This window comes from Corvus hawaiiensis, chromosome 28 (genome assembly GCF_020740725.1).
Source record: "Corvus hawaiiensis isolate bCorHaw1 chromosome 28, bCorHaw1.pri.cur, whole genome shotgun sequence".
Classification (NCBI taxonomy): domain Eukaryota; kingdom Metazoa; phylum Chordata; class Aves; order Passeriformes; family Corvidae; genus Corvus; species Corvus hawaiiensis.
The window spans coordinates 4,438,642-4,454,599 of NC_063240.1; the positions used below are offsets into that span (position 1 = coordinate 4,438,642).

General features: G+C 45.2%; 2 protein-coding genes across 9 annotated transcripts in view; both read left to right on the forward strand.

Annotated features, from left to right (window-relative positions):
* Positions 1 to 1,031: 1,031 nt before the first annotated feature.
* On the forward strand, positions 1,032 to 13,855 carry HAUS8 (HAUS augmin like complex subunit 8). Of its 2 annotated transcripts, XR_007200196.1 has the most exons (11): positions 1,032 to 1,196; positions 1,333 to 1,436; positions 1,663 to 1,759; positions 2,616 to 2,729; positions 3,188 to 3,276; positions 3,900 to 3,971; positions 4,474 to 4,632; positions 5,220 to 5,361; positions 6,387 to 6,528; positions 7,274 to 7,642; positions 8,608 to 13,855. XR_007200196.1 is itself a non-coding variant. In XM_048287953.1 (10 exons), exons 1-10 carry the CDS (start codon positions 1,136 to 1,138, stop codon positions 7,392 to 7,394), a joined length of 1,101 nt encoding a protein of 366 aa, XP_048143910.1. In that variant the 5' UTR covers positions 1,032 to 1,135; the 3' UTR covers positions 7,395 to 7,952. The 2 variants fall into 2 exon arrangements, 1 of the variants encoding a protein (XP_048143910.1); XM_048287953.1 differs by lacking the exon at positions 8,608 to 13,855 and having other exon boundaries at positions 7,274 to 7,952.
* Positions 13,856 to 14,834: 979 nt separating this feature from the next.
* Positions 14,835 to 15,958, forward strand: part of CPAMD8 (C3 and PZP like alpha-2-macroglobulin domain containing 8) — a 54,616-nt gene continuing 53,492 nt past the window's right edge. For 6 of the 7 annotated variants that reach the window (XM_048287879.1, XM_048287883.1, XM_048287882.1 and 3 more), the window contains exon 1: positions 14,835 to 15,014. In XM_048287879.1, the coding sequence (XP_048143836.1) occupies positions 14,929 to 15,014 (86 nt within the window). In that variant the 5' untranslated portion in view covers positions 14,835 to 14,928. The remainder of the gene's footprint in view (positions 15,015 to 15,958) is intronic. The other variant, XM_048287885.1, reaches the window with a different exon arrangement.

Sequence of the window (15,958 nt, forward strand, 5' to 3'; positions counted from 1 at the left end):
CGCGGAGCAGCGCCCACGGACTGGGGGGGAATGGAGGGGGTGTGGCGGGCGGTGCTCGAGGGAGCCCGGGTTCGAGCCCCGAGCCCGCTGCTCGCCCCCGCCGCGGCTCCCGGCGCAGCTGGGCGGCGGCAGCCAGGTGCTGTCTGTCTGAGGCAGCGGGGGTGGATTCTTGTCAAAACCAAAGAACCGCGGGGCCGTGCTGGGCCGGGAGCTCGCCGCCCGCCGCTGTGAGAGCTCCCGGTGCGGGGGTGGTGAGGTGGCTCGTGCTCGGTCTGCCAGAGCTGGGGCAATACAGAGCCTCCCGAGATTACAGCCTGGCGTGCCTGGGTTCACAGAATCACAGAATTGTTTGGGTAGGATAGGACCTGTGGAGATCACCCAGTTCAACCTCCCTGCCAAAGCGGGGTCACCCGGAGCAGGTGACACGGGAACGCGCCGAGATGGGTTTGCGATGTCTCCAGAGAGGGAGACTCCACAACCTCTCTGGGCAGCTGTTCCAGTGCTCAGCCACCCTCAACGTAAAGTTCTTCCTCATGTTGAGGTGTTTGTCTTGTGTTTCAGTTTGTGCCCATTACTCCTCGTCCTGTCACTGGGCATGACTGAGCAGTGGCACCATCCTCTTTGCAGCCGCCTTGGAGGTATTTATATGCATTGATGGGATGCTCTCTCAGCCTTCTCTTCTCTGGACTAACCAGGCTCAGCTCCCACATTCTCTCCTCATCTGAGATGCCCCCGACTCCTCATCATCTTTGTGGCGTCCGCTGGATCCTCTCCAGTAGCTCCTTGTCTTCCTTGTACTGAGGAGCCCAGAACAGACTTCACTAACTGAAGCTACCTCCCACCAAAGGCCTGAGGCAAGAAGCACTTTTAGGGCCAGCCGTGCTGCGGGAGTTGCCAGACTCTCCTTTATCGCTTTATTTGAAAGGCAGCGCGGCCCCCGCGGGGTTGAGTCCCTGGGCCGGGGCTCGTTCCATCCCTCCGCGCCGCCAGGGGGCGCGCTGCCACCCCTCACGGCTCCTCCCTGGCGGCGCGCGCATCCGCCGTGATTCAAACGCGATGGCGGCTGAGGCGGCTCAGGGCTGAGGGCGAGCGACCCCCGCCCGGCCCCTCGCCCGCCCGCCGCTGCCTTGACACGATGTCCTCCGAGGGCAGCGACACGCTGGCAGGCGAAGGAGCGCCTAAAACTAAGCGGAAAGGTAGCGTGGGGTGAGGGCGAACCCGCTCTGCCTGAGGCGGGAGCCCGGCCTGGCTACTTAGGCCGAGGTGGGGATCCGACCTGAGGCGGGAAGCACCGCGGTGGGCCCGGCTGAGCTCTCTTTGCCGCTCTTTCAGGAGGGAGAATCGTGCAGTCTCGCTACCTGCAGTTCGGTAAGAAAGACAGCAAGAAGGCGCCAGGACTGCCGAGCTCAGGCGTCGCTCAGCGAAAGGCAGAAAAGGTGTGAGATCGGCTTGGGCGTGTGGCAGCGAGACCTGGGGGAAAGCCGAGTCTGCTGGGGTTATGAGGGAGTTGTGGTGTGTTACTAGGTAGGAGCTTGGGACTGTACTCGGTGACTTGCAGAGCACCAAGATGCCCTGGTATTTAGTTGTTTATTGTCAGCAATTAAGTTGGAGGTAAGATAAATTGCTGATTATGTTCTGTCTTAGCTGTTTCTTTATTGCCAGGATGCTTCATCAAGTTCCTCTTCATCAAATGCTTCTCTGCAGTCTTCTAGAACTGAAGCAAGATCGGTTGTTTCTCAGAAACACAAAACTTCTGCTGGTAGGTTTTACCAGTGTGTTTGAAAGCTATTCTTTTGTATTTCCAGCCTATGAAACTCTTAACAACTCTAAGATACTGATATTTTGTATTACTTGCATCACTGATAGTTATTATTTGTATGCAAAGGAAATTAAGAAACTTGATGTGGGACTAAGAGAAACCTGGTCCTCGATCTGGAATTGAGTGATTGGGTTGTCTAAAATTAATATCTTTCCTGCCTTCTGCACAAGGTTTTGAACTGTTCTTTTCCTATGTCCTCACCATTACTCCGCCTTTTTAAATTTAATCTTTCTGTTAAACCAAGTGCGAGTGACTGAAAATCTCTGTCCGCAAAACCGCCCATTTTTATTTCTTTTGTTATTACCAACAATTCCTGTCTGGTATTACTGACAGTCCTTGGTTGTCTCCACAGACATCCAGTTATTGGTGTTTGAGACAAATTATTCCCATTGTTTTCTGTGAATTGGGACCTCTTCAAAGGGTCTCACTTTGAACTGCTGTTTATGGGGTCATCAGAGAGTGGGCTTTAGTCATAATAATTTTCCATTCTGGCTGCAATTCCAGTTGGTAACTTTCTTTGGAGGTTCAAGAAAAATAAGTTTTTAATGCTGTTCCTTAGAAAACAAGTGCTCATTAGACATTCCTGGGAGCAGAGTGTTTCTGATGAGCTCAAGGGGCCCTTGTCCAGGTGCAGTTTATCAAGGCCGAGGCCTAACAAGCATTCCTCAGGTCATAGTGGGGTGTCAGTGGGGAGATGCAACCAAATCAGCTTCCCTGGGCCTCTACAGCTTGGAATTGTAAACTTGTTCTGAACCTGTTCTAATTCTTTTAGTCTGATAATAGCTTCTTTCTACAGGTGTTGACCATAGCTCATTAAATCAAAGTGGTTTTGAGAAGGGTTACTTGCAGTCCACTTTATTAGATGAAGGAAAAACGAAGCTACCCGACCTTGATATTTCTGCTATTAATGGTAAATTTCCATTCATACTCAATTTCTGGGGTTTTTTTACTTTTAATACATGTGCTGAAACCTGGGGATAAGAAATTGTTGTATTTTTGTATATTCACAAAAGGATTTTAAGCAGAGGTACTAAGACCTTTGGAGTTTAAATTAACGTCTTGATTTTAGTATCTTTTAGGTGCTCTGGTTTTGTTTATAGTCAAAAAGTAAAGAATAAAGTATTCTTGAGTCTTTGTTCCTATAACAGGCGGGTGTCAACCCTTCTGAAAAGTGGATCACACCTGTTTGTCACTTAAAGCTAATGCTCATGTGATCCACACCTGCTCATGAGTATATTAGAGCCAGAAATAGAGCTCAGATCTTCTTTACTGATACACAATAATTTTGAAATTATCTGTGCCTTTAAAGAACCTGATGGTCTATAGACCTTGACAGAAGAGCACACTAACTTTCTTGTTGTGATACAGGTAAAAGTGACCCCAAGAAGAGTTCTCATTCAGAATCTGCTTCAGAAGGAGATTCAGAGACACAGAAAATAACCGAAGGGACTGATGAGGTGAGTCTCACTGCTTTCACTGGTAAGGATATTTATTTTGAAACAAAGATTTTCTGTTTCTCTTCAACCCGAGTTACAGCTAAGGTCCTGGGATGATCTAAAGCCTCCCTGCAGAAGTCAGTTCTATTGCTGGCAATGTTTGGTGTGTTTACCAGATACCTGGACACTGACCAGAGCTTTCCTTCCATTTCTTGTGGTAAAGAATCTGTTCCAATTATTACATCTCCTCAGGTGAATTCTTCTTGCATTCCTGCCCATACTCTTTAATTGTATCATGTTGTCTTTAAGTATTTCCTGGCATTTTTGTTCTGAGAACTAACACTGGTTCAATCTAATATAAAGTGCCTTATTTAGGGATCTCATTCAGTGTAGCACTGAAACTTCAAATTCTTAACCAGAATTATGAAAGTCTGCTGAAAATGTTATAAAAGGTGGTGGAACAAGGAGGTTTTTTTAATTAATACGAGTGTTTAAACCCACAAACTTGACTCATCAAGCTGCCTGTTGTTGGTGTTGCTTCCAGGCACAAATTGGACTGTTGGTAATTTATTTGGTAATTAATTTAATCACTGAAAAAATAATTTTTGATTTGATCACTAAAAAAATTCTTTTCTTTTCTGAAGGAAACTGATTTTTGGGATCCGATAGAAGAGCTGGAATCTGAGACACTGCTTTTAACTTACCTAAGGATAAGGGTGAGAGTTAGTCGAGTATTTGGTGTTTCAGATAGAACTTGATATTGAGGCATTGTTTAATTTCTTGAATGCTTCCTGACCTGTAAGAGTTAAAGTTTTTGTGACTGTATATGTTTATGATTTCTAAAATCATAAGACTTGCTATGAAAGCTCTTAGAGTGAATTCAGTGCCAGTTTATTAAGCTACTGCTGGTTCTTAGGAATTAGGGGGATGCAGAAGTTTTGGGAAAACTGTGAGTCTGTCTGGAGTTCAAGGTTGTAGCAGTGACTTTGTTCCCTCAGTGCTGTGTGTGTGTATTTTCCTTTACAAAACGGAGCAGGGGTGGGGCAAGAGTCTTGAGGGGGTCTTCAACTCTGATGTTCTGTGCTTACTGTGTGAGGTCTCCTGTTCATTAATTGAAACTCTTTGGCCTGGTCTGAGGCTTGCATTTGTTTATTCAGAATATGTTAATTGCTTGGATGTAGCATTGCTTTAATTGTGAATATTTTTGGGATGTAATAGGCAGAAAAAAAAGTTGCTGAAATGGAGGAAAAAGCAGAAAAAAACTTGCTAATGTTGTGTGAAGAAAAGCAGAGACAACAGGAGAAGCTCTGGGAGCTGAAACGTGAAATTCTGCTCGAGGAGAGAGAGCAGAAGCTCAATGAAACATTAGACAAACAGGTAAGTTTTAGTAGGATTTATGCTTCTCTGATACAAATACTTCTGATACTTCTCTTACACAAACTCATTTATGAAGTAGTCCTTTATCCAGAGGAAATTTCTCTGCTTCTGTGGCTTGCAGGGGTACAATTTTATGCATCTTAAAGAAAACGAGTATCTCCTTCCTGTTGAGACCTGTAATGCTCTGCAGTACCTGAGCCGGTGCCTTTGTCACTGTTGTGCCTCGTGGACAGGCAGGAAGGAGAAGCTGGAGCTCTTGGGCAAGGGCAGAGATTGCAGTGGCTGCCAGGGCAGGGTCTGGGTGATGCACAGGAGATGAAAGTACCCAAAACCACGTGAACATCCTGCACTTAGGCAATTCCAGTTACGGTTAGAGCTGAGATGCCACCCCTTAATGAGAAATGAACATCTTCTGATGTTTATTTGTCTTGTTTGTATGTGTTAGCCACAAGTAGTTCTGGCCTAGTTGTAAGAAGACAGGTTTCTAATGAATAATTAATGAATGTATTTTTCTGTAGTGAGCCAGGTGTGCAATTACAAAAGATGTTCTTTTGGAGAACTGTTGGTTTCGTGTGTGTCTCTTTCAGATAGAAGTGCTGTCTCCCCTTGTTGCTGTCTGTGAACGGTTTAAAGAGCAATATAAAAGCTTTGCAGCTTCCCTGGATGCTACGAGACATGAATTACCCATAAAGAACATTCACATAGAAGGAGATAAGCAAACCTACCTTGGTATGAAAATTTGATTTATCAGATTTGCTTTCAGATATAGTGGGGTTTATGCTAAAAAAGTTTCTTACACTTATTGCTACATCTCTCTTTGGCCGCTGGAGGAGCTTTGTGTGCTCTAAGTTTGTGTGGACATTGGGCTACAGCAATAGTCACATGTTGTGTTATGTGTAATTCTTATCTCTGTTTAACCACTTGGTTTTTTATCTTGGAGCAGAGAAGAAATTAACTTTCTGAGTTAGCTCAGTCTTCATATACACCTTCTTTATCAGGTTTCTGTATATTTTAACTGTATTCATGGCATTCCTTTTCTTCTCTTGTTCCTGCTGTGTAAACAAGTTGCAGGAATGCTGTGATCTCTTCTTGCTTCTGTGTTTGAGGGACAGAGTCTCCTGGGTAGACTTCTTGCTCGTGTTTCTTGCAGAACTGGAGCTTAAATATTGTTGTGTGCTGTCTTGAATCAGAGAATGTTTAATAAATCAGTACATGCATTTTGTATTGAAGTCTGAACAAAAAGCTACCCTTTTAAACTGCTGGTGCACAAAAAACAAGATTCTTAAACCATTTACAATAGTCTTGCACTTTAAGACAAATGTAAAAAGTTTATTGAAGAACTTAGAATTCTTGTAAGAAGACTAGAAAGGAATAGCTCCATTTTTTTGTTTGTGATTGTTGAAGGAAATGACTGAATAAATTTCATAGGGGGGTACATGCCAACAGCAATACGTGAAACTGGCCGGGGAATTTTAGGTGTCTAAAACGTGTTTTTTTCTCTTACATTTGTTTTAAAAATCTTTGAATACTCTAAATAAGAGCTTGATTAGCAATTTTAGTAGCCTGTTGCTGGTGCTAGTCACAGTAGTGAAAAATAATTTGGCTTTCACAGTTTCACAGTGTTTTTGTGAAAGCTGAACAGTAGTTTTTTGCCATTTAGTTCTCCTGTCTCTGGGTTACTCCAGCTGTTAATATCTTGTGTTAACTGGTGCCCACTGCATTTTTAATAATACCTTTAACATCTCATCTTCCAGATGAACTGGGAAAGCAATTAACGATCACACAGGAGCTTCTGACAGAAGTAATGCCAAACCACTCAGAAGATAGTGCAAAAGCACTTAGTGCGCTGCAAGAGCTTAAAGAAGTGTCTCAGCAAATGAATAAAGGGCTTCAAAGGTAATCACAACAATGGGGTGAAAAGACTTGTTGATTAAATGTTCAGAGGAAAATCTGTAGACCTTGCCAGAATATATCCAGAACACAGTCTGTAGGAGGATTAACTGAGGGTTTGGTAGCACCAAGTGTAATTCTCTTTGTAGCAGTCGTCTGTGTTTCTGTCCCTGCCCTGCCTACAGTCAAAGTAGCATGCTTGGGATTGGTTTTGTACTCCAAGTGAGCCACTTCAGTGTGCCATTCTCTGACACTTCAGCTGAGAATTTCAGTGAGCAAGAATAGACTTGGTAAGTGCAGACATGTAGGAGTGGAGAAACCCAGGAGGCAGAATAGTGAACTGGAAACTGTCTTAGGTAACAACCCTGCAAATGTATCATCCTTGAGAAGGTACAAGGAGCACAGAGAAGGGTTTTCTCCTCAACTATTGTGACAACAAATACAAAGCATCACTGGAGGATGAGGAAGAGATAAAGCATGACTAATGTCCTTTCCTTCCTTCATTGCCCCAGAAGAGATTAGAGTTAGTCTGAAGATCATTAGACCATTAAGCCACTCATCTCCCCTTCCTACAAACTGCCCCATCTCTCCTCCCAATTCTTGCTTTTGAGAAGAAAATTCGCATTTTACATTTTTTTTCTTCTGGTGGGGCCATAGTAGGAGAAAGATGCAAATGTCCAGGCATGAAGTCTTTGGGCTGAATCGGACTTACTGTCCTTCAGAGCCACTGATTTAGCTTCATGTGTTCCAGGAGCTTCACAGATGTGCAGAATCTGTCGTTTGAAGCCTGTAAAGAAGTTTCTCTGCATAACCAATACGTGTGTGAAGAGAATCATGGAGTAGATGTTGTGAAACGCTGGTATTTCGACTAAGTTTCTGTATTGTTTTACTACTGCATAGCTACTAACTCAATGCCAGCAGACTTTTTATCCTTTTACTTCTTGTGTGGACACACAACTTGCCCAGATTTTCAGTGAAGCCAGCAGCAGGGGTGCTCACTGATACAGAAATTGCAGGATTGTTCTGCAGGCTGTCCCACAGGGGAGACATCACCGCTCTCTTTTAACGTGGATTTCTCTGACAGATTTTCCATCACTTTCTGCCTTGACAGTACTGAAAGGTAAATGATAAAAAGTGCTATTCCTGGCAAATCTGACCTGTGTGTTAATGTTCAGGCTGGGCTTTGGTTGCTCACTGAACAACCTCTGCAGGAACTCTGAATTGTCCCATATTTCTGGATGTGCTGTGTGGGTACAAAGTACTTGCTTGGAAGGTGCCTGGTCACTTTTAATAAGTGAGAAGATTTGTAAACTGGTTGCCTAATTGCCTTGTAAATAAATTATTGGAATCATAAATGCTTTTGTATAAACCTGACTCCTCTTTAAGGACTTTATTCTTTTTAATAATAAAGACTGTTTTCCACTGCTCTATCAGTAGCCTTCAAGTTCTAATATGTTCACTGATATCCTACAGCAGCTTTTGTTTCCATCTGGGCTTACTTAGGGCTAATACTACACAGGCCAGTGATGGACTACACACAAAGTGGTCCAGGTGGTCAGCTATGAGCACCCCCAAGTGCTGAGGCCAAAGGATTGGACATGTGGAAAGAAACCACAAACCTTATTACTGAGTGTGCTGTGCTATGAACATACAAGCCACATCTGGCATGGTTCTTCATAATTTCCTTTTTGTACATGGAATGCATTTTTCTCTGGAAGATGTGCTGTAACCTGTATTTAAACTGTGGAACCTCATTCTCTGGTGGTTTTTCATGTTTCTAGCTTAAGCTGTGTCTATAAGGCTTTTTGGCCTGCTCCTAGGATACCTGGAGTAATCGTTGCACTCCTTCAGGTGCTGCTCACGCTTTCTTCCTGGCACTACCAGGGGTCTAACTAGATTCTTGTCTCCTTTTGTTAAAAATTAAGAGTAAATTAAGTAACTGCATCAGTAGATGTGCCACACCCATAAACAAGCTGTGCAGACCCTCCTTGCATACAATGTCAGTGTCATTTTTTTTTGGCAGCAGCTTCTCTGTCAACCAGTGTTATTTTAGGATATCCATCTGTTATTTCTTTTTCTTCACAGATGATCTGCACCTGGTAGTTCACCTGTGTGGCTGCAATTCAGCACATCAATAGGTGCCGGATCGAGCTCTGGGGCCAGGAGCATGAGCTGCATCCATGAATTTGGCCACTGGATGGGGAACTTTGCCCAGCAAAGTCAGCCTGGCTGTGAATGTGTGGGCTGGTTAGTTTCGGTGGATGGAGATGGGGGTAGAAAGGCTCCAATATGATGAAACTGGTGTTGTTGGGTTTGGATTATTGCTGGGCTCTGTGTCTTCACACCTTTAACCTCTTTATGATCAGTGTGTCAATTCTGAGACTGAAAGTTGTTGGGAAGGGTCATCTTAAATATGAGAGGGGAGGGATGAAATTGAAATCAATATTATAATTGATAATAATATCTCTCTCTGCACAGGCATATCAGAATGCCTTTCCTAGGATTTCTTAATGGTGCACATCACTGATGGTCTGAAAAAGTATTTTTCTTTCAAGAAATACTTTTAAATTAAACCCTTTCTTTTCAGTCAAGTGACTTTTTACCTTTGAGATACTATTGGATGTGTATACCTACACCCAAACGTTACTTAAGCAACAGCCAGCAATGCAGATTTTCCCTCTTAAAAGCAGTGGAATGCTGCTGGTTCTCCCCCTGGGGAGGTGCTTGCTGTGAGCACAATTAAAGGCTGTAAATCTTTCGGGGGCAGTACAGCCCTGCTGCTGCAGGCGGCACTCGCTGCACTCGTTATCCTCCCACAAGGCAAAGGGGAGTCCTGGGGCTGAAGCCAAACTGCTGCTACAGAACAATTCTGTGCCCGGGGATGTGCACTCATTGTTTCAGAAGAATCAGAGGCATTAATTTCAGCATTCTGGCCATTCTTTTCTTTAAACTGAACACTTGTGTAATTCTCTGTATAAATGGTACAACAAGTGTTAGTTAAAGCAGCTTGGCCTCTCTAGGAAAGGGTTTTTAGTTTGAACTGAGGCACTTCCTTCTTGATTTTCATGAATGTTCTTTCTAAGTGGTCCGGTTTTGGCTCTTTGCAGAAGTGTTTTAGGCTCCTCCACCTTGAAATAGCCACAGAATTTGCTGCTGTCATTTAACACTGTACAAACAACAACAACAAAGAGCTGCAGAATCACTGGAGCAGGAACTAAACAGATGTGACACCACTTATTTTGTATTTTCCACTTATTTTCTAACAGTGTCACGTGCTCTAAATCGGTTGGAATCCTAAACAAATCAAGGGCTCTTTTTATTCAGGTTATGTGTCTTTTTCCCCCTGTAGAACTAATAATGCTCTCCCTGCTGTAACTTGTATCAATGTAGATTTAGTTGTGTTTTGTCTGCACGTGTGCAGAACTTATAACCTATTTATTCATTTTTTAGGCCAGAAGTTCTTGACCAATTGTTAACATTCGTGTGTGTTAAGGTGCTTTTTTGGGGGAAGGGATTTTTTTTTTTTCCTCTGAGAATTGAAAGCAATTCTGAAGTGAGCCAGGTGGGTGAGAGCCTGGGAGGAAGGGGGAGCCCAGAAATGAAGTATTTGTCCCCTGCAAAATTCTTGATTGTTTAAAAAGAGATTGGCAAAGCTTTTAAGCTGGGTTTGCCCTGCAGCTTGCCCTGCCTGGTGCTGGTGTGTCTGGGGAAGCTGCGACCACATTCTCCTCAGTGCCTCTGCTGCTGCCAGACCCTGACCACCAGCTCAGGAGGGCTGAGTCAAGGCATTTTTTGCTGTAATTCCTGTGCTCCCTGCGATGGGGGCTCTCCGGGGTCAAGGTAAGGCAGGATCCCTCCTGCCCGGGGTGCCCTGGGGTGGGGCTGCAGCCCTGGAAATCACCGAGGCTCGTTTGTCCCCTCACCACACCCCAAACCCCCCAATTCTTTGTTCGCAAGAGCTGCAAACGGAGCTGAGTCTGTGCTCATCAACAGCCAGCAAAGCAGCTCATGACCCCAGCAGATGTTTCTGCATTTTAGGCTAATGAGAACTTATTGGATTACTGCAGTCTTCCCTGCCTCGGAGTAAATACCACTTTGTTGGAGATCCGGAAATTCATACTGAATATGATAAACAAACTGCTGGCTGGGCTGGGATTGCCAGGACATGAAAAGAGTTCCAGAGCGGCAGAAGATCTAACAGCTCTGAAATGCACCACTGAGCCACACCAATTAAGAGCATTTCCAGTGATTATGTGAGCATTCCTGTTCAACTCACAGAAATTATTTTAGGTTGTTTCTTCCGCTGCATTTGTGTGTGGTCTGTAAAGCAAGCACAAGGTTTGCAGAATGGCCTCTGACCAAATGCCTCTGACCAGTTTCTTTTAAAATAATTCTGTGATAATGTATATGCAAGAACTGAGTTTCCTGCAAATTCAAGATCTTAAATTTTCTTTGTTATGGTTGCCCCTTCAGATGTAACTAATTTTTAAAATTATACAGACAATGTATGTTTGGAAATGGCCTGTAGGATATAAAAACTTAATTCCTTTGTTTAACATCTCTTGCATATGGGAGGTGGGTCTACTGTTCAGTCAGACTATGCACAAACTATATTTCACCAGTCATGTAGGAGCTGAGAAGAGAACTGGGAAGTTATTTCTGACTAAATGTCTGAATGGCAGCCCCTTCTGATAAGCACAGCGCTCTTCCTTCTAAATAATTCAAAATCCTTCATTTGAATGCTTTCCTAGTACTATTTCAGTCACTTTTGTCAGGAATTAAAATGTTCTCTTACTGTGAAAGATCAGACTCTCCTGTTCTGTAGATGAATAATAACCATTTTTGACAGAACTATTTAATAATTATGTTCTCAATATCATTATCCTGTTATATGCTACTTAGATTACAGTCTTATTTGAAAAGTGCTCTTTAATTATCCTTTCCTTATAATTTTTTCTAGAGATGTTTGTATTCCTGGGGGCAGGATCAGTCTGGTTTCTGCCACTCTGTCTGGACTGATGTAGTCTCTGTTAAACCATTTTCCTGGGTGAGTTGCAGGAGTGTAGCAAAGCCTGGGACACTTGTTTTGCAGTTACCAGTTTCTGCTTTTGCTATCTCTGTTTGGCTGTCACAGAAACACGAAGGGGGAACAAAACTCAGAGTTAAAGAATAGGTGTGGCTTTTTTACCATGAATATCATGCTGTAAAAATTAACTAAGGCCTTGTTCTTGTCTGGTGGTGTGTAATGATTGAGGTGAATGTTTTTCCATTGGGAAGGGGGGAGAAATTATTCTGGAAATTGATGACTTTTTTTCACGCACCTTCTACTGAAATCTAGGGTGTACGGGACTTAACACAAAACTAAATGATTAATAGCCTTGGGTTTAGTACAGTACCTTTTATGTGCACAATTTACACATATTCGAATCTTTAAATAAGTGAGAATTACCTCTTATACCTTTGGATCTGATCAATTGAGTGACAAGTTAGTGACACCACTCATGCTGAGGCAGTTAGCAAGAGCTAATTCTTGATGGCATGGTCCTACCACTTGTTTCCTGTGAGTTGTCCTCCTGATTTCAGTTTTGCAATTGAGGTGGGGGGAAAAAGCAAAAAGATTCCCAGCTGAGAGCAGGAGTACTTGAGAATTATTATTTTTTGTTTGACACATAGCTGTCTGATAATTTTCACATTGCACACAGCTTATTTATGAGGTAGTTGGGACATGGGGGAGGATTCCTTCTCCTGCAGAGTAATGATGAGGCCATACAAGCGATCAGGATGTCAATTAGATCTGGTCAGAACCAATACAGATGTATTCGCACCTTGTTCTCTAAACCCCTGTCCCTCCCTCACCTTTTTGCCACCAGCATGGCCAACACCAATCCCCCACATGCTCTCAAGTGCCTGAGATTCCTAAGACTTTATGAGGAGCAGAATTACGTTTTCTGTAAACAAAATAAAAATCCAAACTATGCACAGTGCAAGCGGGTGGGTGAATATGGCCCATAGATCTGACTGATGAATAGTTTTTATACATGAGCAGTTCTTACAGAACTTCCTTTTAACTCCTAACCATTACCAGATGTGGGTTGCAGGCGGCTGCTGGAATTCCAACACCTGTTGCATCACACTGAATGGGATTCATTTTGGCAAGAACAGAAAATTCCATTTCAGTAAGTAAATAGTTTGAAATTATATCTAAAGCCTCCTTTTTTTTTTTTTTTTTCAGACTGAGTTGATTCCAGCCTTATTTACAGGCTTGCACATACCTTTATAATTAGAAGATGGTTTGCAGTCTTCAGAGGCTCTAATTGCCTGAGATTTCTTGTAGTAAATATCAAATGGAAAATCTTCAATTTAGGAGAAATCTCTCCTTTAGAAGAGTGAGCAATTCAAAAGGGCTATACTCCACATAAGGGTGATTTCTGTCTGTGCTTTATGAAATGCAGAAACACACATTTGTGTGTTATTCTGAAGATGATGGAGCTCCGTTTTAGAGCTACACTTTGCTGCATTCATCAATTCATTGCTGAATCCTTTTGCTTCTTCGAAGCCCTCGCCCAGAATTTTTCAAAGCTTTTTCCTGTGGTTGACAGGATGGGTGTTTAGTGGCATTCTGTGATTTTTTTGGTACATTCCCCATAGATCTCAAGCACGAGTCTGTAATGAACCCTTTGTGGTTTGCTCTAGAAAGCTATGGAATAAGTGTGGAGGTAATTAATTAATATTTTTGAAAGCATTATGCCGTTTCAGCCCAAACATACCCAATCTCTGCCATGCCATGGGAACAGCAAAGGTGCTTCATTTTCATTTTGCCTTCTTTAATCAAAGGATCCCAGCATCCCCTGAAGTGTCACCCTGGGGAGAGGCTGGCATCAGTATGGCTGGGGCAGACAGGGGAACACTGAGGCACACACGGTTCTGTGTTTGTAGATGAGAATATAAAGAAGCTGGAAAATAATTTGGAGTTACCGGATTTTTCTTTGCCTGTTTCAGTTTGTCTCAAAAAAAACCCCAAACAAACAAAACCTAAACCATTCCACTTTAACGTACTTTCAAGTAAGTTCCTTCTCATAGTTCCTAGCTCATCATTTCCTTGGGAAGTGACTGCTGTCGTTCTAGAGTCTAATCTTGTCTAATTTGTCAAAAAGTGTTTGTTCTTTTTCTAGATTTGTTCTGCCTCTCCACAAAAATAAGACAATGCTGGTTTGGAGTAGATTTAAGTAGGAAAATGTAGCCACATCTTGCAGTGTTATCCGTTACTAAGGATAATCTGAATTTATAAAAAAGCTGCTGAGTTAGTGACTATGTTTAAGAGAAGACATATTAAAATGAGTGTAAGTTTACACACGATAAAAATCTAAGTACTATTTGTGTGTGTAAGCCAGGTGTATTGGGGGGGGGAAATGCTTCAAACTACCTACACTGGGGGTTTTCATGTATTGCTGGGGCAAGAATTCCACTCTGCAGCACGTCTGGGATCCTGGTGCGCCTGGGTTCTCTCCGGCGGGGATCAGAGGAATCGTTCCTCGATATCTCTATGCAGTGGGAGATGGCATTTGTTCTGTAACTTCGACTCTCGGCTCTTGCCTTGGGTTTGCTTTTCCCGGTTTGAGTGAGCTCTACTCTCAGGCTACAGCTCTTCCTCAGACTGGTGCAGTGAGAGCTCCCTCTCCTGTCCCAAGCCCCTGGAACCGCGGGACAGAGGGATGGAGATGGATAGATTAGGGCCTAGGGTATGAGGAGGATGGAGGAGCATCAGTGCTGGCACTGGGTTTTGGCTTGGAAAGCAGTTCCTGGGCAGCGCTCCGTGGAGTCCCTGAGCGCACAGAGGCTCAGTTACCAGGACTGGACGGTGCCAGGGGTGCCGTGCCCCGGTCCTGTTTCATGGGACCTTGGCTTTCCCAGCTCTCCCATCTGTGGGGCTCAGGAGGAAGGCGAGGAGCTCGGGCAGCTCTCCCGGGGCTCTTTGGGCTCGGCAGCAGCGGCGCCGATGCCTCAGCAGCCCGGGGCAAGGCGAGCAGAGCCGGGCGGGCGGTGCTGCCAGGGGCGGGCTGAGGTGAGGAGCGGCCGGGGCCCGGCGGGGCCGGGCTGAGCTCACCTGAGCCGGGCGGGGAGGCGGGCGGGGCGCGGCCCCCTCCCCTCCTCTCCCCTCCCCTCCCTCCCCGGTGCGCGCTGTCAGGAGCGGGCGGGGAGCCGCAGACAAAGAGCCGGGGCCGGAGGCGAGCGGGCACCGGGGCCAGGAGGGGGCGGCCCGGGGGCGGGGACGCGGCGGGGGCGGCGGCCAGAGGCACCGGGGAGCCGAGCCCGGGCGCGGGGCGGCGGAGCCTCGGGCTGCGCTCGCCGGGAACAAAAGGCTCCTGCTGCCCGCGCAGAGCGCCGTGGCCCGGGCTCCGCGGCACCATGTCCCGCTGCGAGCCCCGCCGCGCCTGGGCGCTGCTGCTGCTCGCCCTCGGCAGCCTGAGCGCTGCCCAGCCCCGCCAGCGCCAGTAAGTACCGGGGCCAGCCTGGGGTCCCCGCGGCAGCATCCCAGGGCAGGGCGGCGGGAGGAGAAGCGGCTCTGCTCGGCCAGGGCTCCGGGGGGGCTGCAGCAGCCGCGGAACAAAGCCCGCGGAGCGCCCCGGAGGGGTCGCGGATCGAGCGCGGCGCGTCCCCGGCAGCGGCCGCCGGTGCGAAAGTGCGGAGCGCGGGGAAAAGGGGACGAGAGAAGAAAGCTCCCATGCGATACCTGCCTCCAGCCGCTCCGGAGAGCGGCTGCGGAGCTTTTATCTGCAAACAATTATTTAAGGAATCCGGCTGCTGCGGTGCTGGGGGTGGTTGAAGGTAGCGCTGGGCGCTCCCGAGCGGCGTGTGAAGATTTTTTTTGTGGGGAACATCAGCCGGGGAGAAAGTGCGGGGAAAGTTCTCTGACTTTTAGAAATTGAATCCGCAGCTCTTTTCCAGTGTGTTTAGGTTAATTTTGAGTAAGGTTTGCTTTGTTCTTTATCCCTGGCTTATTATAGCCCGTCAGCATCGTGAATAGCTGCATTAACTGAGTGCCATGGAGAACTTATTTTCACTTGCCTACTAGAAAATATTTCACGTCCTGCCAAGTTTTGGTGTAACCTGACAGAACTGTTAGTTAAGTGTGCTTAAAGGATCTGTCCAGTCCCTGTCAGGTTAACTCTTTGGTTGCCAAGTGAAATATTTAATTTTCAAATGCCACTTATTAAGTGATTTAAATAGTTGCATCAAGGGACTGATACTTCAGAAAGAGTTTCAGCAATTCAGAACAATATGAGTACATGTGCTTCACATATGGCACCGCAGTGCTGGGCTTATGACAGTTTAAATCTGATCATTTCACCCTGAATGCAGCTGGTACTCTTCCTCTCTCTGCAGCTAGATCAGCTATCTCTCTTACCAAGGATTTGCAGGCTCGGTAGTAACTTTT

Coding starts and splice junctions, on each gene's coding strand:
- HAUS8 (XM_048287953.1), top strand. CDS start 1,136: ATGTCCTCCGAGGGCAGCGACACGCTGGCAGGCGAAGGAGCGCCTAAA. Junction 1,760..2,615: donor GAAACACAAAACTTCTGCTG/GTAGGTTTTACC, acceptor TTCTTTCTACAG/GTGTTGACCATAGCTCATTA. Junction 3,972..4,473: donor TAACTTACCTAAGGATAAGG/GTGAGAGTTAGT, acceptor GGGATGTAATAG/GCAGAAAAAAAAGTTGCTGA.